Source organism: Musa acuminata, chromosome BXJ2-10, assembly GCF_036884655.1.
Source record: "Musa acuminata AAA Group cultivar baxijiao chromosome BXJ2-10, Cavendish_Baxijiao_AAA, whole genome shotgun sequence".
Lineage (NCBI taxonomy): Eukaryota > Viridiplantae > Streptophyta > Magnoliopsida > Zingiberales > Musaceae > Musa > Musa acuminata.
The window spans coordinates 36,113,769-36,137,497 of NC_088347.1; the positions used below are offsets into that span (position 1 = coordinate 36,113,769).

Here is a 23,729-nt window from a genome sequence, read left to right on the forward strand (position 1 = left end):
TATTTCCCAACACAAGGCATAGAGGCGGAAGATGCAAGACAAACAGCCCATGTAGTAGGTAGGTAGGTAGGTAGCAAGTTTACAAGGAAGGCATCTATCTATCTGCTACGCACCAAACAGTATCAAGTCATCTCCCTTCCAAATAATACTATCAAGTCTTGGGTCAGTGAGTTTTGCAGAAACCCACCCGTCCCCTCAAACATTACGAGCAGATGCATCAGCAGGAGCCCAAAAAGCTACCATCCAAGCTTGCGGCATCACCAGTTAAAAGAGTTGCTCTCTGTTTCAAGCGTGGACGCTCGGTCTTCCCCCTACGGTTTTCGTTCTGGCCGGCTCGACCACGTCGTCGGCGAATCTCACCTTCTTCTTAGGCCTCTTACCACCTAACCAAGATGGATCACAAAGCAGCAGTTGTGTCTGTTAGGTAAATGATGTCGAGCTGGAAAACAAATCCGTTTTCCTACTATGCACTGTAGAATTAATTCCGATTTCCTAGTAATTAAAGAATCCTGAAATGAAAGACGCTAAGTGCAGAACCCAAAGCGATACGTAGAAAGAAGTGATGCATACCGATCGACAGTTCCACCTTCTTCATGAACTCCGATGTCAAGCGCTTGTGAAGCTGCAACCCGACGAGCGCCATGCCGCAGGAAACGGCCACCACCGCCATGTAACCCATCCGATCATCGCTTGCCATTGTTCCCTCTCTCCCTCCCTCTCTGTCGACCCTAAATATGTAGGTAGCGAAGAAAACGTATGTATGTGTGCGTGTACTTATAAAGGCAGAGAATTGGTTCGGGAGACAAAGGTATGAACGGGAGAAAGAGGAAGATTTGTGAACGGAAAAGAAGAAAGATCTATTCGCTTTCAAGATTTGACTTTTCGGGCTTCACGACTGCCCTCGAACGGTTGACCAACCGAAGCCTTTTGACCGTCCCCACCTGTGTAACGACACATCTCCGTGGACTAATAGAAATCGCTTACGTCTTCATCTTCAATTTAGGGGAGAAAAAGTTGTCCGTCTGGTTTATAAAATCTGCTTGCCTGTTTGATTGGTATAAATTAAAGTCTATTTAATGTGCAGGAGGAAACAAAAGGGGATGAATTCCTCCTCATCAGATCCGATGATGACAACAAACGTGTCATGAAAAGCTGAGATCATGACAAAATCGAACTTAGGACTAAAACATACGATCAAATTTGGAAGTTTGATGTTAACACAACTATAAGGATCCTCGAAGAACACACCATATATGATTTGTTTTGATACTTTTTTTTTTTTTTCATTTCATTTTGTAGCATGTAAATTGTATCGTGTCGAGAAAAGCATGAATATCAATTGTAGTTTACTCAAAATATTCTTGTATTCGGAGGATAATTGATCGCGAGACTCATCTTCGATCATCGTAGAATAGCCCGAACTTTGAAGTAATGGATCTTGCTTTTGTTTGAAAAAAAAAAAATGGAGAGTTAAGTTTAGGTATTGAAACCCAACAAGTTTATAGATGGTTACATGCATTAGGTATAGTCCAATTCACTAGCTTTCTATCAAAATAATTTAGGTTGAAATGTCAAAAATCAACCAATTTCAAAACTACAAATGTGCACCATCTTTTTGACCAACTTTAACGGTCGTAGACACGAAGGGGACCATATCACTTATTCCACTTGTTCTTGAAGAATATATCAATGTTATATTGCATGTAGGTTCTTCACCCCCCTTAATTTTAGATAATATATGCAATATATATATTGATTTATTAAAATATAAATGATATTTTAGGCGTTCCATAGATTGATTGATTTGGATGTCACTGTTTCTTTTGATTTATTGTCACGTTAATTATCAATTGGACTTTTTGGATCATTAAATCCAACTCCCAAATGGCCACTTGTTTGGATCAATAGATCACATTTTGGTATCGCCCACATAGACCCAAGCAAGCAGATATGATGATGCAGGTGTGAAACTTCAAATCTAATATGACGCGTAGCATACACGTGGCGGACAACCACTCGTCACCCCCTTCGTACCAATGACATCATTACGGTATAATCGTCCCGGAAAGCTCGGGACGTCGCGCGACACCGATTCGTGCAGGTCGATCGATGTTCATACAAAAGCTTAAGTCGGTCGCCCGAGAAGCTAGCCGTAGTTAATTGATCATATACAACCAACTCATCCTTACAGGTATAAAAACTACCCCTCCTTGATCAGGAAATGAGGACACTCAACTCCCCTTAACTCCACAACACTGACTTAAACTTCGGAGAGGTCAAGTCGGGAAATCCTCCTCCCGACCTCGACCTTTGTGCAGGAACTGACAACGAAACAGCAGTGATCTACCGAGGGAGAATCGCGTTTGGGAGACGACGCTTGGACCTAAATCGACCCGACGTCGACGTGACCCGAGCATCCGCGTGGGCAACCTTACAACGTGACCCGATCGACTAAGCCGTGCTAACATCTCGGCCATAACGTAAAGGTTCAAACTAGTGCTAACATCTTGACTGTGCTAACATCCAGGACTAGACCGAGCCGTGCTAACATCCGGCCAACCTTACGCTTGGGAGAAAAAATGCCTAATGCTTTTTTTATTGTCTATCGATTGTAGGAGAGAACATGAGTCTGACAAATGAGTCAAACTAGTAAATTCAATCGAAAAAACTTAAATTTATTAAATTATATACTAAACTAAATACATATAATTTGACTGTTTCAATTTTAGTTAATTGAGTAATGTGTCAAACAAACGTAATATATGTAATAAGTTAATTCTCTTAATTTTTACCAATATGAGACTATTCTTTCTTTGAGTCCTGTTTAAATCTTCACATCTCATACATGAATACTTCCAAATGCATACAACACCATCTTAACACTAAATTGAATTCAAAATAACAGTATACTATTGACGCCAAAACGAACACCTTCCTAGAAAGAGACTACTTAGTGAAAGATTCAGGATCGTTGATCATGATAGATAACAACAAGGTTACATGTTGACACAGTGCAGTGCTCGGTGTCGCATATAATTAATGAGCGTGGAAATGGAGGGGGGCTTCGTCGATGTGCGATGGAAACCCACTTAGGAAGATACTGATGGGAGGAAACATCGTGAAGGAATCAGGTGGGAAACGTTGACCAGTGTTTGCTTTGAACGCGGACTGTTTGTTTGTTTGCGGATTCAAACTCTGATCCACACGCCGACAGATGCATATTTTTCACGTACAATAAAATAAAGCGCACGCGTATCTGAAAAGAATGGCGACCACAAGATTTATCTTTTCATGCGGTCCGCTCCTCTAAGTCAACGAAAGGTAATACAAGTAAAATTCCTAATTGACTGGAAAGTCAAACTCAAAAATCCCGAAAATTTTCTCAGCTTTCTCAAAATATACTTGAAAAGAATCCTACGAGCATAATTTGGATATGAGATATCACCTTATGGAAGAATCTATCCAAGAAGACCCTAAGACATTTATCTCTACACCAACATAACCTTTCTTTTCCCAACATGTTTTAATACAGCCCTTTCACATCCCCCACTGCTATACATTTTTGTTTGATCATTAGTAGGAACTGATAAATGCAATGTCCTCCTACACATTGATGCATAATATGACCACATCCATCGACTGGAACAAAACATATGAACTTTGATGTAATGCATTCTCAAACACTCGTAAACACGGCACACGAGTTAATTCGCATAGTGTTTGATTTTACATATTAAAGTCGATAGTATTTATAAAATTTTGAAAACTGTAAATTTGCCCAGTTTACGTACATTTCCGTCGGACATCTTGGAAGCACCCTATGTTACACTGATCCAAGTCTGAATGAGTTGGTGGCCCTAAACCTTGTTAATGCGTAAAATTCAAACCGATATTTATTAGTCAGGACAAACGAGATTACGCCCAGCATTGGTGGACAGAGGGATGCGAGCACATCCTTTGGCAGGCACAACTTGCCGATGGCAGAGAGGAGGGATGACTATCCACCAATGAAGCCGAGTTGATGGAAGATGAATGCGAGAATCAGCATCACAACTGCGAGGATCATGCCAGGCCGTCCCAGGAGCCAGTTCTTCATGTTCTTGGCAGTTTGCACCCCTTGTTGTGCCCTGTCGGCCCACCTTAGCTGCAAAATACACTCTACAGTTAGGTTATTAGGTCTTATTTAGAACAGAAATGGAGGGTATTCCTTTCTACAATAAGTTCTAGCTGTCACAAATTGTAGGGAACTACATCCGTGGATTCAAACATAAACCTTCACTTACAGGAACAAGTTAAATGTGCAAGTACATGATAATATGATAAGAAGCATTTACTTACACCTTTTCCTCTGTTGGTTACAGTGGCAAATAACCCAAACATCAAGCGTGAAGCTCAAGACGTGCCAAAAACTTCCAAGGCAAAATGTAAATGGAATATTTCATAATTCAGAAATATCTGTATATGTCATTAATTTCTTATGCATCAATTTCCAAAATATGCTCATTGAATAATAATTCGAGCTAATTACATATTATCCCCTGTAATTATGTATCTTTAGCATTCTGATCTTTATTTTTTCAAAAGTTATATTGAGATCCCTATATTTATAAAAGTAAAACATTTAGCCTCGTTACTCTAGCAAAACTCCTCTTTTTTTTATTTTTAACTTTGTAAAATTATCTTTTTAACCTTGTATAAGAATCTCAATGTTGCATTTTTGTAAGTATAAGAATCCCAATGTAACTTTTAAAAATATAAGGATCGGGATACTAAATATAGCTAATTACAAGAGGTAATCTGTAATTAGCCCCAATAATTCACAACTGAAATCAATATTCAACATTGAGAAAATAAAAAACACCTAAGGGTCAACTGACTTTCTTTCGGTCTGCAGAGCATAGTTAGCTTATTTCTATATGATATTTTTAAAAATTTTGTTACATGAGTCATTTTGAACTGGAGAAGTGGCCATAGGACATGGAAATGAAAAACACTTCCTACTTTATTTTAAAAGAAAACTAAAGAAAAGGAATGAAAATGAAGTTGTCCCTGAAATTTGTGATGTGTTGATCCTATGTTCCAGAGAGATTCTAAAAGATAATACATACATAATGTAACATCCAAGTTTAACACCACTTTAGAGGTGAGAGGAGAATTGATAAGAGTTGAAGTATTTTGGATCACTGGTTTGACCTAATTTGATTAGTTATTTAAGCCAGGTTGTGATAAAAGATAACAAATCAAGCTGGAAATGAGAATAGCAAGGGACCCAAGTAGGAAAAAAACGATACGTGAATAGACACATTATAGCATGGAGCCACTATTAGACTAGTCTTCACATGCACCATGGTAGTTTGATCCTAAGCTATAATTCGGATGTTGATGAGAATGTCAAGACCAATAGTTCAGGCCTATCAAATTAATGGTCAATTATCCCATCATGACCGCATTGTGATATACAATATGCTACAATCGAAAACCAAGTTAAGGATAGAAGTGCATAAAATAATATAACTTCCAATAAGAAATTGCAACCTTCTGAATGGATGCTAATAGCTGTTGATAAAGCTGAGTAGATTTCCTAGAGTATACGTTGTCTCTCTCTTCTAACATATTAGCTTCGATAACTCTAAAGAATCACTAGTTTATGTGCCAAGTAATCATCGGGCATAATGTTCCCATACCCTTGGGTTTCAAGCATACTTCAAAATGTGGCCATCACAATCAGAATATGTTCCTTCTACATGTTAAGTTTGCATGTGCACAAATAGATATTAACATAAGAATATCATGAGTAGAGATAACCTTTCGTTTATTATCCACCAGCAATGTCCCTTCACTCACATAAATACCCCAAGTATGAAAAAGGTCCAATCCATATATAATATGTTCAGAGAGAACGTATTTTAGGTCTTAAAGGTAGTAAAAGATGGTAAGTAGATCATAGTGACTTGTTACCTTGAATATATATTTTCAATAACTTTTCAACTAAAGCAAACAAATATATCCTAACCATACCATTCTATCCAAGTCCTCTGGTGATAACTGTGACATGGCTTGTTGAGCTTTGGCTGCATCCTCCTTTGAAAGCTTCATTCCAAATTGTTCGCTCATATTCGCCATCATTTCTGGGCTCATGTTCTTCATCATTGATGCAAACATCTGCTAACGAATTATGTAAAAAACAAGACTTGCATAAACATTAAAGAAGAGGAATGTTGCCCCATCTTCAAGGCCAAGCTTTAAAAATCAATGAATGACAGGAGACCGGGACTTTGTTAGTGCAAGCCTCCATACCTGACGCATCGACGGATCCTTCATTGAATTCTGCATGCTCTCCTGCAAAGCAGCCGGTGAAGGTGGAATGCTAGAAGATGATTGACCCACCCTTGAGTCAAGGAATGAAGCACCTGAATTACTTTCTTCTAAACCAGAATATTTAAATGAGGAAGTTCCAGCAGCCTCTGAAGACTGAAAGCCACTTTCTGGTCTTCGGCCACAAACATCAGTTGCAGCTGTCGGAGGAGTACTGTTCACATTCAGTGAAGAAGTAACTTTGAGCATATTTTGAAGGTCTTCAGGAGACATCTTGCTAACTGTATCAGATGCCATTTTAATCATTTCAGGAGTCATTTCTGGAAACTTTGATCCTAGCCTTGAAACATCTGGACCTCTTTCATTCAAAGATGAAGCAACTTGGAACATTTTCTGAAGTTCCTCCGGCTTCATCTTGCCAATCATATTTGTGGCTGTTTTAATCATCCCAGGTGACATTCCTTGCATGCCCAAAGCTTCCAGATTACTAGGATCAGCATTGGATATATAATTTTGGAATAATCTGTAACATAACAATTTGTAAAGGGATAAGCACATTGGAAATCAGCATAATCAACACACATACTCTGTTATGGGTTATCATTGGCATGCACAAGAAAAAGCCCAAGGCATGCCTGATTCAATGGAAACAAGCTGGTTGCTTATGGGTACTATGACTAAGACCTGGTAAATCACATAATCAGGAAGACATCGTAAACATCTTTGATTGTACATAGTTGGCAAAATCCACTCGGAAAAAGATGTCTGTATGCATGAAGCAGCAAAAGCTAATTGTTTTACCTGATGTTTTCTGGATTGTCTCTGAAACCTTCTAGGCAGCCCTTCTCAACAGCAGCATCAGGGTCAGGTTGATGTAAATTTAGAGAGGATTCGCCAATTTCCACAGATGGGCTAGTACAATGCTCTGCAGGTGAAATTCTATGATTTTCGGATGGAATGTTTTGTTTCTCATCTTCCACTATTTCTTCAATCACCAAACCTTCAAAAGAGAACGTCCAGGCAGAAGGGGAGAAGAGGTGAGAATTCAAAAGAAATGCTTCAGAAGATCAGCAAAAAGAGATTATCCATCTAAATATCAACAAAATCTACAGATACTTTTATTTTTAAAAAGAGGAAAACGGGAACTATACCTTGTCTCACACTTTTATTTCCACCTTCTTTAATTAATTTCTCATTTGCATCGCTGTAACAATTAGACTCTGTAAGACAACACTCTACAATACTACAGATTGCATCTATACTGTGCTTAACATGAACGGAATTTTACCTTAGGACATCCGCAATAGTTTCATCATCAGGGGACATTTCATGAGCCTTGTTAAAGTCCGAGACAGCAGCCTAGAATTTGTTAAAACTACCAAGTTATCATAGTTAAACATGCATTTATCAAAGTGCATTCATGACTTTAGCATTTTGAAAATGGAAAAGTTTGAACATAGGAAAACATGAACAAGACAAAAAACAAATAGTATAACAGAACTTACTTGTAAATTCCCAATTTCTTTATATGCTTGACCTCTGCGATAAAAGGCTTTTACATTTTTTGAGTCATATGCCAAAACCTGCAATCAGAGTCATAGCCCAACTTGATCATAGTGTGACTAAAAGATGAAAGAAATAAATTTAGGTAGAACGTGCATAAATTTGTGTTACTGCTAAGGTAGCTCGTGCATATGTTGTAATACTGCAAAGTAAACTCAATATAAAACTCCAACGTGATTTTACACAGACCAGTATGGATCTCTATGCATCGGCCTTATATAACTCTCCTTAATAAGAAAAAACAGCACCTAGGTAAAGATTAAATATTATTTCCTTGTATTAGAGACAAGCACAACTAAATAGAGTGAAAAATAGAACCATATTTTTAGAAAAAATAATATAATGACTTCAAATGTTTTAACTAAACTAAAATTTTATTTGATGATATCATTCTTGGCCCAATCATACCGGAAGCACTTCCTGAAATTGTTAACCACAGAGCAGTTTCATTTGCAACAAGTAGTTATTTCACTACCATGATCTTCCATGAATAAAACATGAATCATAAGACTCCCAAACGAATTTAAGTAGGCAGTTGAGTCATAAAATAAATGATTTGCAGCAAAGTTGTCGTGAAAAGCGAAGGAGAAAGTATAAAGGGAAAATATAGACAGGTGACTTGTCAGTAAATTTTAAAGTTATCATTTCTCCTGTAAAAGAGGACAAATAGACTCCAGGTACACCAAGTACTTTAATTCTTTTGAACAAATAATTACAATTGTGCTTGTGGATTAAAGATGGAACATATCACACTTGTCTTGATTATGATGCTGACCACATGTTTTCACAGTAATTTGAAGCACATCTCTCAAGGAGGGAGGAATTGGTACAGACAGGTAAAGGGATGGATAAAAGTTAGTGAATACCTCAGAACCTTCCCTGATGCAGTCCTCAAACTGCTTCATCTTCAGGTAGCATGACATTAGGTTGAGAGAGCATTGCATCTGGAGGATTCCACCTTTGGATGAAGGTATGCCGTTTAAGTTGTTCTTTGCCTGAATAACTAAAGAGATCAGAATACTGCTATTTTTTAACAATAAAATCTTCTCAAAAGAGCATGGACAAAGATCAAGAAGTGTAGCATAACAATAAAATGGTGTTAACATACAAGCAAATACTTCTTAGCAGCATCGTGAAATTGTCCACGGCTATGAAGCTCATTTCCCTGATATGAAACCAAAAGAAAGAAACAGGTTAATGAAACACATTTTAACATAAAGTGAATTTGAAAAACAATAATTCAAGAACGATCAGTACTTGAAAACCAATAAAATTAACAGAACCAGAATTAACAGGATAAGATCCATGCAACAAAAAGCATGCTAAAATCATATGCCATATGCAACCAATAGTAGGGCATACCAAGATAAAAATAACAGGTTTCAACAGCAAGTTTTTGCGATGCTATTTGCATCCCGTAGTGAAAAAGGAAATGGCTCTTAACAAGGGAATATAACCAACAAGGAAATTCAACAAAAAAATGGCACAAATAAAAGAGTTGTATGTTCTTAACTGTCTAAAAAGTTCAAAGTTTGCTCAGGTGTTCACATTGGCTGTACTTACAATATTTTTACCTACACTGGACAAAGAGTTCAGATTTCATGTATCCTAACTTCAAATTTCAAACAGCAGAAGCAGCAGGTTATAAATGTAAGTTTTTAAGTGTCAGGGTGTTTCGCCTGTATCACATGAAGCATCTAAATCCATTCGGTTAGCAATACATGAACCAAGGGACCGGCTGTATCACAAAGAGCATCACAATCTATTGGGTTAGTGATACATGAGACAAGGGCCATCAGAACCAATTAATAAGTAGCCTCCAATTGTTCTCAGACTAGTCAAAATATGATTGACCAATACAGAATTCAGACCAGTTCAATATATTATTAATATAGAGAGGATTTAAAAGGTTATACTTCTTGAAGTCTATTAAAATATGAGTCAATGTTATAAGTCTTAGATGTTTCATGATATGGAGCAAACCACCTTGAGCTGTTTAGTTACTGGTTTAGGTATCAATTTTACATGTAAATTGCACTAAAACAAATTTAAGATGGATCAACCGGATCAATTTTTGAACCCAATTTTAATCTATTTAAGCTTCAAATAGTCGAGATCAAATCCATTGTGCCCTTTTTTCTCACTAGCCTACAGCTGTTAAGATTCAGAGAACCTCTATGCCAGCAGCTAACCAAAGAGGACTATTGTGAAAACTTAGAAATATTAGATAGGGTTTTACGGGATCCACTCAAACTTACCTTCTATCCTTTCACTATATGTCCACTAGGATCACGAGAATCTCCATACTGCTGAGAAGAGGCTGGAGCAAAGAGGAAATGCTGAAGGAGAAAAGAAGTGATGCCAAAATCCCAGTGTGGTTTTCTATTTCATGGCAGATATTCATTTCTTGATTTTTGTTTTTCCTTTATTTGGCAGTTCAGTGCCAATTGCACAAACCTCAAAACCCCATTCTCTGTCATGCCTTCTCAGTTATATGCACCTTGTCAGTCACCAGTCAAGACAGGAGGGTTAAAGAGTAACATTGAGATTTAGAAACTTGATTCCAGATATTACATTCTATTACTCCATAGAATAACTAAATTCTCAATTTACATTTCAACTAAAATTTCCAGCTACAGTTTCCCTTTTTTGTTATATCTCGGCTTTTGTCCTCTTGCATATGTAAAAGCTGTCCATATAAATTTTTTATCTCAAATTCATTGCATCCCCTCAGATACTTGTTCAAGCAATTGAGATACATATTGCTTCAGCACTGTACCGTTAGGTTAAATATAGTAATATACATCAACAAGGGGGCACCAACCATGAACAAAATGGTACCTGTTGCTTCAGCATCTGTGCTGCATTTAGTTCATATGTAACTTGAGCATCAGCACGTGCCTTTATTGAGGCAATTTCTTCTGGAGAAGCCTTGGCCATTTTTTCACTAACCTCAACCATATCCTCAGTTCTAACATGCTGTAGCTGTTCTGCAGCACGTTTCATATCTTCAGGCCTCAAATTCTTCATACTTTCTGTTGCTAATCTAAGGAGTTCGGGATTGGCCATCATCTGCATAATCACCAAAAACGAAATGAAAGGAAAGATCAGGCATGTAGAACAGTTGGCTGCAAAAAGAGTTACTATGAAAATGTTTTTACAATCATAGGAAAGTAAATAGGGTTTAAATCTGCAAGTTCACATATGCTCCATATAAAACAACATGTAAAAGTGCGTAAGGGCATATGTATTTAATCACTTCCTGTATATGTATATATATACACATGCATACAGGTAATATGCATGTTCTGAAGAGTGAATTCTATAGATGTGCCCAGTAGAGATCGTTCATGTTTATTAAATTAAGCTTTATGCTTTAAAGCATCTAAGCAATCAATTCTCCGAGCTTAGGATAAGCTACAAAAGGGAGGAAGATTATGTGGACACAATGTATAATTTTGATCCAAATGAGCGCTGATGGCTGCTTATCCTGCATGTAATGGTAGCAATGATTTGTGCTACTTTCCATAATGGTAGCAAGACTCCTATTCATCATCTTCTTTGCTAGATTTGGAAGACACCTTCACCCTACTCTCCCTGTCTTCCTATTCTCATATCGACAACGGTAGCAACAGCTCTTGCTTATCATCTTCTTCATTTTCTCATATTCCTCGTCTTCTGCTCTGCTTTTCATCATCTTTGACTATAGATGAGGCCCTTAGAATTCAATGGAATCTGTCTGGAATCACCCAGATTAGTCTGATGCCAACTCAATCAGTCTGAGAATGACTTGATTACGCTGTCCAAACCCTAGAGGTCTTATTTTAACCAAACATGAGCATGGATTATGACCAACGTAAAGCATCCACCAGCACCACTTAACCAACAGCAACAGGGCAACAAAACAACGATACCAACTGATGGACAAGGATTATGAGCGACGACGTAGTAGCAAATGATGTATTTAGAATAAAATTTCCAGCAAGCACAAACTAATACTCGTTCTATTTCTGGATCAGCCAAGCCACTGTAGAATACATCACTAGCACAATATTCTTGTTCCGAGATTCAACCATGACACGATGGTCTAGCAAAGACATGTTGTGTAACATTAACGAGGAAAATTCATAACCGAACATTGCATAGATATGGAATCCATCGGAGAAAAAAAAGTATAACCTAATATTTCGCGAAACCAGGCCCTCTCTCTTCTCCCAAATCCCTAAACGATCATCACAAGCAATCGAATCCCACGTTCGCATGATGGGGCTCGATTGGACAAAGACCCATAAGAGAGAACAATCTATAAAGGTTTTGGAAGGAATCAGATAGGGAGAATCTCGACCTGTTGCTGGATCCTGGCGAGCTCCTCGGGTGGGATACGGCTCATCTGCTCCTGGGCGAGCTTCATCAGCTCCGGATCCATCATGCCGTTGTACATTGCCACGCTTCGCCTATCCAATCCCCTCACCAATCGATCTCGATCCGATCTCTCTTCACTCGTTTCTTTCGTGGATGGAACGAGCACTAGAAAGATGAAGGCCTTCCCCTTTCCTGCTGCCGATCCAGATCAAAGGCGACAACACCCTTTAGGGACAGAGCGATCGTCCGGTTGGTAATCGGATCGCAGAGTCGCTCCCGAAGGAGGGGAAACAGATTGGCGAGACGAAGGCAGCGGCCCACCCACCGTCTTTTGTCGAGTTTGAGAGGTCCTACTGTGGGTATTTTTTATATTAATATTCATTTTAGCCGACTTTATTTGACCAATAATAATTATTATTATTGTTGTGTATTCCTATTTCAATATATTTATTAGTTTTATACAATAATATAATAATATTTATCGAATAGTTTAAGAAGCTAAATTTATTTTTATAATATATTAATAATTTATTTTTATCCGAAAATCGATTGAGAGGAAACAAGATCATTATTTAATTCAATCCCTCCACTTTGGATAGAATTTTAGATAATATATTAAATGAATTATAATTAATAAACATAAAAATTAAATTAAATTATTTCTTAAAGTAGGAATCTTTCCAAAAAAATTAAAACTTTTATTTTTAATTTCTATAAACTTTTATGGTTCATTGAGGAATACTGGAAAAGTTGAATTGAGAATTACCCACCAACAAATTTTGATAAAGTTCATGACTGACTGCTATTAAAACAGGGACCCCACAAAACTGTTGCCAGTCGATAGCAATAAACCCATTTATATTAAATTAAAAGTTATGTTGAAATATTTGTACTTATAAAAATAAAATATTGAGATTATATAGGATTAAAAATAATTTTATATTATTAAAAATAATAATAAAAAAGTATTGAAGTAACGGATTAAATATTTCTCTTTCGTAAGTATAAGAATCGAAATACTAAATAGCGATAATTTATAATTAATCCACTAAATTAAGACCTTGAACTATTAATCACATGTGATAAATGGATCATTTATTAATAATTTTTTTAAACTAATATATTAAAAATTGGTTTATTGGATATGAATCATTCAATCCTATAGATTAATCTAAATCTTCTCATATTTTTTATATAAGGTTCGATTTTGGAGTGTTGTGATCAAAAATTGATCATATAGATTTATGTTTATCATTCTCATTTGAGCAGTTATTATATATGATTATTCTCGATAACTTAATTTTTTAAATTTATAATATATAAAATAAAAATAAAATATCAATGTTGATATCAGAATTGGTTTGCATATGAGATGTTAGAATTTAATATAGACTTAAGTCATTTTTGTAATAGTTTAATCTTTTGAGATTTGCAAAATATTGATTAACGAAACCTAAGACATGCATGCCAATATACATGCCACAAATCACATGTTGACATATTGTTTGCAGGAATGCTACAGGAATCATTCCCTAATGATAGTGGCACAAATCTTCTTCTAGGTTACACTTTCCAACCCTATTCCTTCCTTCCCAGGGAAGTATTCTATACTATCATGATTGGTGCAATCCTCCATTATATAATTGTATGAACATTATGCTACTTTAATGTGCCTTTTACATGTGTAAACAAATGGAAACTATACTAACTTTATGAAGTACTTAGAATTAGCTCTTGGATTTGAAGGACCCAGATTTTGAAATGATGGATAATTGAGAATATATATATATATATATAAATAAGGTCATACGGAATAAAAGACTCATAACTCTATCAAATATCTCTTACCTTTAAAGATACCGTTTAGAGCTCATATATTCCAAAAGGATAAAACCGATCCAAAGCGAATAATTTCTCGTGAGCCTACGAGTCGCACCAATGATCGACCGATCAGATTATCCTTTATTATATATATATATATATAATAAATAATATAATTTTAAAAAATTAAATATCGAGTCATATTTAAAAATGATGTGATAAATACAAATATTATTGGTCAGTGAGGATTAAGCAGAATATTTTCCAAGATGTCATACTGAAATGACACGTGTTGGTGACACGGCTCCTTTCATGAGAGTGACTGAACCTTACGTGTCATGTCCCAATAATTATCGTACAATTACACGAATTATATTTATAATATATAACCATCTTTTTTGTTTCTTCTTCCTCCGATTGCATCAGTTGCCATGCTTCATTTATTGCAGTTTGCACACCAACATGTCATCTCCACTTCTGATCGACTCTCGTCACCTAAACTGGTCTCCTCCTAAATCCATATCTGTCTCATCGCTGCATGCTGACCGTCTTCACCCCACTCCAATCCCTGATGAGCGTGTTGCAAACTATTCTTCTCACATAACATTTAGTTTTCTGCACCAAAAACAAAAACAGAAAGCAAAACACTGTCGAGAAACAAATATATGTGCCAAAGTTGACCAAGGCCTTTTGACTTTTCAACACCAGACCCAACTACCATCGAGCTAACCACACAGTGTGGCTTGTCGTTTTATAGGAGAGCGAGGTTCGAAGATGCCATGCGATAGAACAGTTCTGACAGTGCAACACCACCATGCCTTCTTCCTCCGGACGAGAGCTACAGGGCCCGAAACCTCCACCGCCGAAGGTGGGCAAAGATTCATGGAGGGTGAAGAAACCAGCGGCCTCTCGAGGCGAGCACGAGCGGCGCGTGCCGGTCGTCGTGTACCTGCACACACCGAAGGTCATCCACACCAGTCCCCAAGACTTCATGAGCTTGGTGCAACGCTTGACGGGGAAGCCGTCCTCCTCCGGTTCTTCTCGCTGCAGCATCGCTGGGCCGGACTCACTGCGTGATCATAAGTAAGGCGATGGAGCCGGTGAGGATGGAGATCCTTCGCTGCTCACGCTCCGCCAGTTCTCCTCCACGCCTTCTGTTCCTTCACCAGTTGTGTCTCCGAGTTTGTTCTTTTGTTCTCGAAGTTTTGAAGATGATGCTTTGAGATGGATTAATCTCTTCTCTTCATACTTCATTCACTGTTTCATATGAGAAGGCAAGATCTCCAACACAACAACGAAGAGATGATGGATTGGATGCTGAATACCACAATGGCAGATGGGATTCTTCTTACTACTCGCTTGTGGGGTTATTGTTGGTTAGTCAGCGCGAGGTGGACCAGACAGGCATAGTTGACATCTCAGAAAGAACTGCGACCAGCAGTTTCTGGTCAACCAAAGAGTTCAACATATCTGCAATAAATATATTCTATTATCAGAATAATCGACCATTTATATTCTATTTATTTGTGTTTGAATTCTCGATTTTTTCCTTCTCCATTTTTTAGAGGAGGGAATAAGATAGTTAGTTTGATAGATGATCATCAAATGCTTACAATTAATGTCAATGAATAAATACATAAATTGGATTAATTAAATGATTCGAAATTCCAACAATAAGAAAAAAATTCACTGTATTTTTTGCTATAAAATAATATTATGAAAACAAGGAAAAACAAAAAACACTGACCCGAAGTATTTATATTTATGGGTCTCTCTCAAGCGTGAAGCCTGCCTCATGGCTGACGTCACTCTCATCCCACGCGCGAAGCCCTCGTTCCGTCGCGTGCCGAGGACGTGCAAACCTCACAACTCCTCCACTCCCCCTCTCCTCTCTCTCTCTCTCTCTCTCGCCCGCCACCGCCTCCCGCGCATCGCGCGGGCCCCTCTACAGGTCACCTCCTTCCTCTTCACTCTTTCCCTACTTCTTCCGAACCCTAAACCGCTCCTCTCTCTCTCTCTCTCTCTTTTCTTATCTTCTCTCTTTTCCTTCTTCTTCTTCCGAACCCTAGTCCTAACCCCTAAACCGCTCCTCCTCTGTCTCTCTCTCACGAATCGGTCCACGAAAGAAGTCAGAGAATCCGATCCCCTCCCCCTTCTCCTGGATCGCTCCTGCTGAGGTTTCTTGGAGATCGGATTCCGATGCCATCGGCTCACACTGGTCGAGCACATCTGCGAAGCCTTCAGGATGTGAGCTGTCGGATGATTCTTCTTTCTCCTTGAAGTATAATTTCCTTCCATTTGTGAGCTTCCCTTATATTTGAATGAATTAGAATTCATTTTGAGAAGTCGCCTTGATCTCATTTCTTCTTTGTTGCAGTTATGGTATCTGATTCGTTGGAGTGGCGTGATATTTCGAAATAAGGGAGAAGGAGAATTAAATGATGTCGAGGTCAGTTTTGTGGTCCACTAATAGTGGCATGTTTTCTGGTTCCTGTTACTTTCAGATAGGAGCACCGATAACAGATTGAAACGGTAGCTACATGTTCATGTGTGATCCATATCGGAAATTAAGAGAAGAATAAGAAGCTTTAGTTTTAAATAGTCCTATTGGTAGAAGCTATTTGATGCTTCACCAATGGCAGTCTCCTTTCACCTATGTTGAAAAAGAGATCTTTGAAAACAAATAATTTTCTGTTTAGCTTCATTGCATTCTTATAAACTTTATATATTTATCAATGTTGTTTTCGCTTGATAAATGTTCCTCGTGACTTGTAATTATGATTTTTTAATATATATGTATATATATTTTAATTTCACATGTGAAGTAACTGAAATGAAGGATGGAGTCCTTATCATCAATTGCTTTGCTCATGTTATAGAACAAAGTTGTGGTTTCAGTTTGACAGAGATTTTTTACCATGATTCCTAATCCTCAGACTCATGTATGTTCCACATGCATTTTTTCCATTTTCGTTAATTTCCCTTCGCCCCATTGACTACCTCTGGTTTTTGCCCAACATACAGCTTCTCGACTTCATTGATGTGCCACAAATGTTAATGAATTTAGATCACATTTTGGAGCCTAATTTGGGCTAGCTGCTTCCAGGTAGGGAGGTTGTAGATGTAGCATCATTTAGCCAAGCCCCATGCATTTGTGACCATGTTTCTGTGGTCACAAGTTCTTCAATACCTGTTGCCTTTATACATGTCATTAAGCATTACCACTTTGCTGCTGAGAGTTGGAACCTAGAGGAGCACTAGTTTAAGTCTTTTTACAACTTCACCGCCTAGGACCATGACTAGGTATGTCTGTAGATTTTTTGATTTTCACGATTAACAAACTTACTATGATTCTTTGTCTTCAAAGGACACAACATAATGTGATTGTGCTGAGTCATCTCTGACCTTTCTCTTCAAAGTTTTGGTAGCAGCAAATCAATAATTCTCACATACTAATCTTTCATTGTAAGCTTGGCTTTGGCTTTAACATGCTGTCACTTCTATAGAGCCATAAACTAGTGGCATTTTTATGTAATAAATTACTTATTATTGTTTTTACAAATTGAATTAGAAATGTGGATTATCTTCAGAAAAGGTTCTCTTCAATTCTTACATTACCCCTAGCTTCTAAGCATAATGCATGTGCCAGTATAGTATCTTGTTGGAAAATGCTTAGGTGGCCTTGATTGGCAGTATTGATTGCTTCAATCTTCTTGATGAGATTCTAGCTCAGTTTTATGGGCTCATGTGTGGATACTCTTGTCAGTTTTCCCATGAGAATGCATGTATTATCCATGTAAATATGGTGTTAACTTTGCTGCATCATCTGATTTAAGAAATTATATTTTTTGTTTTATCTAACAGATTCTATTAAATGGATATAATTTTTTCTAGTTTAAACTCTGTAGTATAATTTCTATGGTACTTTGGCTTTCTGACATGCTTCTTTGCACTTGCAGGTTTTTGGCCTGTCAAAAAATCAGAAAAGTTGGCTATTCTTTTTTAGCTAACTCCAGAGCCAACTATTCGACAAATCATTCTGCATTATGGTCGACAGATAATTTACCTCTTCCATGCAGATTGTTTTCACAATACAAGGTTTTTTGTGGACAAAATAACTTGTTTATGCTCTATAAAGCTGAGGAAAATGTATTCCAGAATAACCCCTTGAGGAAGTTCTCTCTCCTTTCAGCTAGAAGTTCAATGACCTATCGTGCTCAAGTTGCCTGGAAAAGGCTTTGTGCAATATACTCTTACAGAGGAATCACCTCTTCACCTCTCAGTAGAATTGTCTGCACTACAAGCTTGGCTCTCACCAGATCACATTTAGTTCCTAGTATTCTTGCATTTGTTGCTGGAGAGATAGCATTGTCCAAGACGGCCTGGGCAGATGGCGAATACTTTCCATCACGAAATGGACTTTACATGTGTGCACAAGATAGCCATATTTTTCTCACTTTTATACTATTGGCCTTGGAGTGTCTTATTTTGTTTTTTAGAACAATCTATTTGACAGTTCTGTTCTCGCCTATCATAATGATGTCTCCACTTGCAGACAGTTGTGGCTCTCACTTCAGAAAAATGTGGCTTCATCTTGTCCATGCTACACTGGAGAATGCAGGTCCAGCATTTATAAAATGGGGTCAATGGGCTGCGACACGTCCAGACCTCTTCCCTGGTGATCTTTGCACTGAGCTGGCAAAACTTCATACTAAGGCACCTGCACATAGCTTTGCCTATACAAGAAAATCCATAGAGAAAGCATTTGGCCGCAAGCTTTCTGATGTTTTTGAGAATTTTGAAGAGGAACCCGTCGCTTCTGGAAGTGTAGCCCAAGTACATCGGGCTTCTTTGAGATTTCAATACCCCGGTCAACAGACAAAGCGCTTAGTTGTTGCTGTAAAAGTTAGGCATCCTGGTGTTGGTGACTCCATTAGGAGGGATTTCACGATAATTAATTTGGCAGCCAAGATGTCCAATTTTATGCCCACGTTGAGGTGGTTGCGCTTGGATGAAAGTGTGCAACAGTTTGCTGTTTTCATGATGTCTCAAGTAGACCTTTCTAGGGAAGCTGCACACTTGAACCGCTTTATTTATAATTTCCGCAGGTGGAAGGATGTATCCTTTCCAAAACCTCTATACCCGTTTGTCCACCCTGCTGTTTTAGTGGAGACTTATGAACATGGAGAAAGTGTCTCTCACTATGTTGATGAGCTTGAAGGACATAGTCGACTCAAAAGTGCTCTTGCTCACATTGGGACTCATGCACTCTTGAAGATGCTACTGGTATAATCTCTGTTTATTCTTTGGTGAAGTTATTTGATCAATATGACCCTCCATTTCTTAACTCAAATTAATTCTTAAACATTTTAAGTTTTTATAGCTGTAACTGCCTTTGCATGCACACGAATGTCATTGATGATTCAGTTCAACATTTCCAAATAAGACTTGAAGACTAGTAAAAACTAGCCATGCCAATGAAGCCTAACTTGGCTCATCATTGTTGCTTTACCTAATTAATGATTTTTTCTATTTGTAAACTTTCATGAGAGGCAGATAAGTTTGCTGCTTGGCAGCCTGCTGAATGGGGTTTAAGTTACAATCTCTTTGCTTGTATCAGTAAATCTGCATATGTTGACCATTTCTAGATCTTGCATTGATAGGAATCTCATGGTCTGAAGGAGAATCATTATTTTGGTATTTAATTGTCACTGTAACTACTTTTTAAAAGTGATGCACTGTCTATTACCTTCCAAGGGTCAGGATCAAAGCATCCATTGCATGCATACAATTTTTTTCTTTGAGATGCAATAGTGGGACTGGGATCATTCTGTTCCGTTTGACTCTCTTTTTGGCTGTTAAGTATACATTAGATGTTAAGGTGACCCTTTCTTCCTGCAGTAACTTCAACAATCATTTTGCTTCAGGTGGACAATTTCATCCATGCTGATATGCATCCTGGCAATATCCTTGTCCGAGCTCAAACCAAGCGTCCAAATAAAGGGCTCTTTAAATCAAAGCCTCATGTTGTCTTTCTTGATGTGGGTATGACTGCAGAGCTTTCCAGCTGTGACCGTGTAAATCTGCTTGACTTCTTCAAGGCTGTTGCGCTTCGAGATGGCCGTACTGCCGCTGAGTGCACCTTAAAATTATCGAAAAATCAGAACTGTCCAAACCCAAAGGCTTTCATTGAGGTCCTGTCTTTGTTTTAACCTCTTTTCTTCATTCTCATGCACACAATTCTATAGTTGCCACACTTCATGATGAGGAAGATTGATGTCAAATCCATGAATAGAAGATTATATTCAATGGATCCACCAAAGCCATGGTATCAAGGCCTTGTTGGATGCCAAGGCCATGGTATCAAGCCCCTGTTGGATACCAAGGCCATGGTATCAAGCCCTTTATAAATTTCATGGTGTCACCAAATGTCTTATCAAATTTGAAGTCTGGAGAGAGATGTAATGTTCACGAATTACCTTTGTTTCTTTGTATACAACTACTTCAAAACTTTTTTTCACTCACAACCAGTACACGAGATTAAAAGGTTCATTTCTGATTTCCCATTGATTAGTACGTTCCATATCAAAACTTTTTAGGCACTTTTGGCCGTTTTGACTGTTTATGTTATCAAATTGAAAGTTTTAAATTCTAAAAATGAATAAAAATTATACACACACACACACACACACACACACACACACACAAACTATTTTTTCCTAAAAAATGTTCAAGTTAAAACATTTGCTTTGGTGCACTTCAAAAGTTTCTTTAAGGTCTTAAAGAAGCATTCAAACTTGCATGTGATTAAAAGAAATTAATCTTTTGATATATGTCAGGATGGAGTGCAGGAAAAATGATTGGAGTTGGACTTAATCCCAAAATTTATCTCCAACAATTAGAAATGGTATATGATCATTTTTCTTAATGGGGAAGTATTTATGAATGGAAACGTGTGTTACATTCAATACTTAATCAGGTCAGAAAATCTAGTTGGCAGAAACTGAAGTGGTTTTTCATTTTTCCAGCTTTTGGACACTGAATCAATTGTTATAGATCCTAGATGATTAGGTTTTTGGCTGTTTCAGCTGAAACCTACAACCATGACACAACATACAAGTCAAATACCTTTACGATCTTGGCTACCAGTCTCCAAATATTTATTGTTTACTTATTTATTAACTGAAACCACATTTCCCAATGACTGTTGCATTAGATAGGCCTTTTACCTTGAAATGTCACCATGTCAAAGGTGTGTTGCGTTAAAATTTACTTCCAATTCTAGGTTCTCTTTCATACATGTAGCATAATTTATATATGCATTCATGTGTGCTTGTGATTTCTTTTCTGATGCATATATGATATCACAGGAAGTAGAGAAGTCCTTTAGTTTCTGGGGCTCTTCTAAAGGGGATTCTGTCCATCCAGTTGAATGCATGCATCAATTGCTGGAACAAGTTCGCCGCCATAAAGTCAATATTGATGGTAACGTTTGCACCGTGATGGTAACAACTTTGGTTCTGGAGGTAGATATCTTGTCTATACTGCTTGGTATGACTGAAAAGAATAACGTGAAAAAAGAAAAACTACTGGTACCAAGCTTGAGTATATAAAAATAATGCCTGAGTTTATAAAAATGATATCTATTGTACAAGGTTTGAAATTTTGAGGTTGTTAAACATCATGCAGAACATGGGAAGGTGTGCATCTCTTTTCCATTTCTTGTTCATGCAAGTAATCTCTGCTTGCCTCTGATAAAAATTAACATAACAAACAATCATTTGTGTTTTTCAGTGGAATACATATATCATTATAAAGCCTCGACAAGTCCAAACTTTTCTAAAGCATCTCTAGAGTTGCTACTATAAGTGTGCAAAAACAAAATAAACTAGTTTTGGTATAATGTTTGCAAGAATTTCCCAGAAGTTCTGCTAAGAAATTTCTCGATGTTTGTAGATCACTTGATAAAAAATTGCGAGTCACCATGCTTGTGCATGGATCACCTTCTGAACCTAGTTTTATATCCAGTTATGATAATCTGGATAATGACTATGCATAGTGATTTCTGGTGAAGTATGTTGAGTTTCAAATCAGTGTCAAGTTCATTTTCTTCTTCATTCTCAGATACTAATATGCAATAGACTACCATAATTTTCTTGATAGAAGTACATTTTACCTTTGGTGACTACTATAAATCATGTATTGATAGAAATTCTTTCCCTTGAAAAAGTTGATCATGGTTGACTAATTTGAATTTCTACTCCATATATCATGCTTTATACTGTGCATTACGCCTCAGACTACACTATTCCTCGTGTCCTGTTTAGCATATATCCATGGGTTATTAAAACTAATATAACTCCTGCATATATATGGAAAGCAACAAGGGATGATGTGTTATGTGTAGCAGTTGAATCAGTATGGGTGATGAAACAAAAAATCCTTGTTTTATAATATCAAATGCTTCCTTCTCCGACATAGCTGAAGTTCCCATTTGTATTTTTATAGGGCTGGCAACGTAAGCTGGATCCAGATTATGATGTGATGCAGACACTGCAAACGTTATTGTTCAGATCTGACTGGGCTCAGTCTCTTTCATATACAATTGAAGGGCTCATGGCCCCTTAGGGGGGCGTCTCCCCTTCAGTTCTATTTCTTCGAGAAAAATTTTTGACAGCATAAAGTTGGCATACAAGTTGTTGGTATAGGCCCTCCTATTTTGCTATTTCCCTTCTGAGTGTTGTTTTGCAGATTCATCATCTGCGCCGTTCTCAAGTTTTATAAAGGCAAAATGCTGATTTAACTGAAAGGATATTGGAAATGAATAAAAGGTACCTACCGTGATCATATGTTTGATATATTTGGCATTTGCAGCTTCTGCTCCATGATTTGCCATCCTGCTAGTATTATGTCCATATGTCAAAACCAACTCTGAATTGTATCATCTGATCAAGGTTTCTTATGCCTTGTATATATTTATTTGTTGAATTCTCATCCTTGATCTGTGTAGTTTTACGTTGTCTGTGGGGTTATGTTTGAGTCACAACTCATCCTAACGTATGAAGACTTCTTTTCTTGTATTGTTTGACACGATGAATTGGACAGACTAATGACCAAGGGTTGCTTCAGGTGATGACTTACAATACGATGCAAATCGCTGGCCACCTGGAGTGCGGAACGGCAGTGGCTGCTGCTACTCCATCCACGCCCCCTCTGCTGTACTCAAATCGAGTCATGGAGTAATTTTCCTGATTGAAGTACTAATGTTCGCTATACTATCTACCTGATGGAAGCCTGTAAAACGAGAACGTCTTTTAAGTTCTGCTTTCTGAGCCAATAACGGATTTGGAGTTAACTACAAGAAACCAGCTGCCGTGTATGTATTTCAGAATCGAAATGCTAAATCTGCTTCTTGTCATTTGCTTTTAACATTATGTTCGACATGCAATGTATTGAAGGGGAGTTGAGACCTCTCAGTATGCACAAAAATAAAATGCCCGAAAGAAAGGTCAAAGCGTCAGAGGTTTAATCTTTCCACCTCGTCTGTTCTTCATTTTAGGTGTGTTCTGATGACTTGATCATTATTTGAGACAACTAAAGAAAATGTGTTTGTTTGTTCAGCTGCGAAGAGAAATGGATTAGACTCGAGGATGGAAGATGAATTGGCA

General features: G+C 37.6%; 2 protein-coding genes and 1 long non-coding RNA gene across 8 annotated transcripts; 1 reads left to right on the top strand and 2 right to left on the bottom strand.

The window, feature by feature from the left end:
- Positions 1-32: 32 nt before the first annotated feature.
- On the bottom strand, positions 33-710 carry LOC103969491 (uncharacterized). The gene is made up of 2 exons (XR_670597.3): positions 571-710; positions 33-383 (listed from the first exon to the last, which is right to left on the bottom strand). It is a non-coding gene; the product is annotated as an uncharacterized LOC103969491 (long non-coding RNA).
- A 2,942-nt stretch (positions 711-3,652) lies between these two features.
- Positions 3,653-12,567, bottom strand: LOC135625451 (outer envelope protein 61-like). 2 transcript variants are annotated; one of them, XM_065130297.1, is made up of 11 exons: positions 12,224-12,567; positions 10,720-10,950; positions 8,987-9,043; positions 8,745-8,873; positions 7,821-7,898; positions 7,604-7,674; positions 7,467-7,519; positions 7,117-7,315; positions 6,298-6,838; positions 6,019-6,162; positions 3,653-4,144 (listed from the first exon to the last, which is right to left on the bottom strand). In XM_065130297.1, the coding sequence occupies exons 1-11, from the start codon at positions 12,317-12,319 to the stop codon at positions 3,998-4,000; spliced, it is 1,746 nt and encodes a 581-aa protein (XP_064986369.1). In that variant the 5' UTR covers positions 12,320-12,567; the 3' UTR covers positions 3,653-3,997. The 2 variants fall into 2 exon arrangements, with proteins under 2 accessions (XP_064986369.1, XP_064986368.1); XM_065130296.1 differs by having other exon boundaries at positions 6,019-6,165; positions 12,224-12,554.
- A 3,409-nt stretch (positions 12,568-15,976) lies between these two features.
- LOC135581096 (uncharacterized) lies at positions 15,977-23,598 on the top strand. Of its 5 annotated transcripts, none has more exons than XM_065130299.1 (8): positions 15,983-16,342; positions 16,439-16,510; positions 18,021-19,347; positions 19,989-20,255; positions 21,432-21,587; positions 22,570-22,892; positions 23,191-23,437; positions 23,520-23,598. In XM_065130299.1, the coding sequence occupies exons 2-6, from the start codon at positions 16,500-16,502 to the stop codon at positions 22,687-22,689; spliced, it is 1,881 nt and encodes a 626-aa protein (XP_064986371.1). In that variant the 5' UTR covers positions 15,983-16,342; positions 16,439-16,499; the 3' UTR covers positions 22,690-22,892; positions 23,191-23,437; positions 23,520-23,598. The 5 variants fall into 5 exon arrangements, with proteins under 5 accessions (XP_064986374.1, XP_064986371.1, XP_064986373.1 ...); XM_065130301.1 differs by lacking the exon at positions 23,520-23,598 and having other exon boundaries at positions 18,021-18,159; positions 18,254-19,347; positions 23,191-23,479; XM_065130298.1 differs by having other exon boundaries at positions 23,191-23,598.
- The last annotated feature ends 131 nt before the right edge of the window (positions 23,599-23,729 follow it).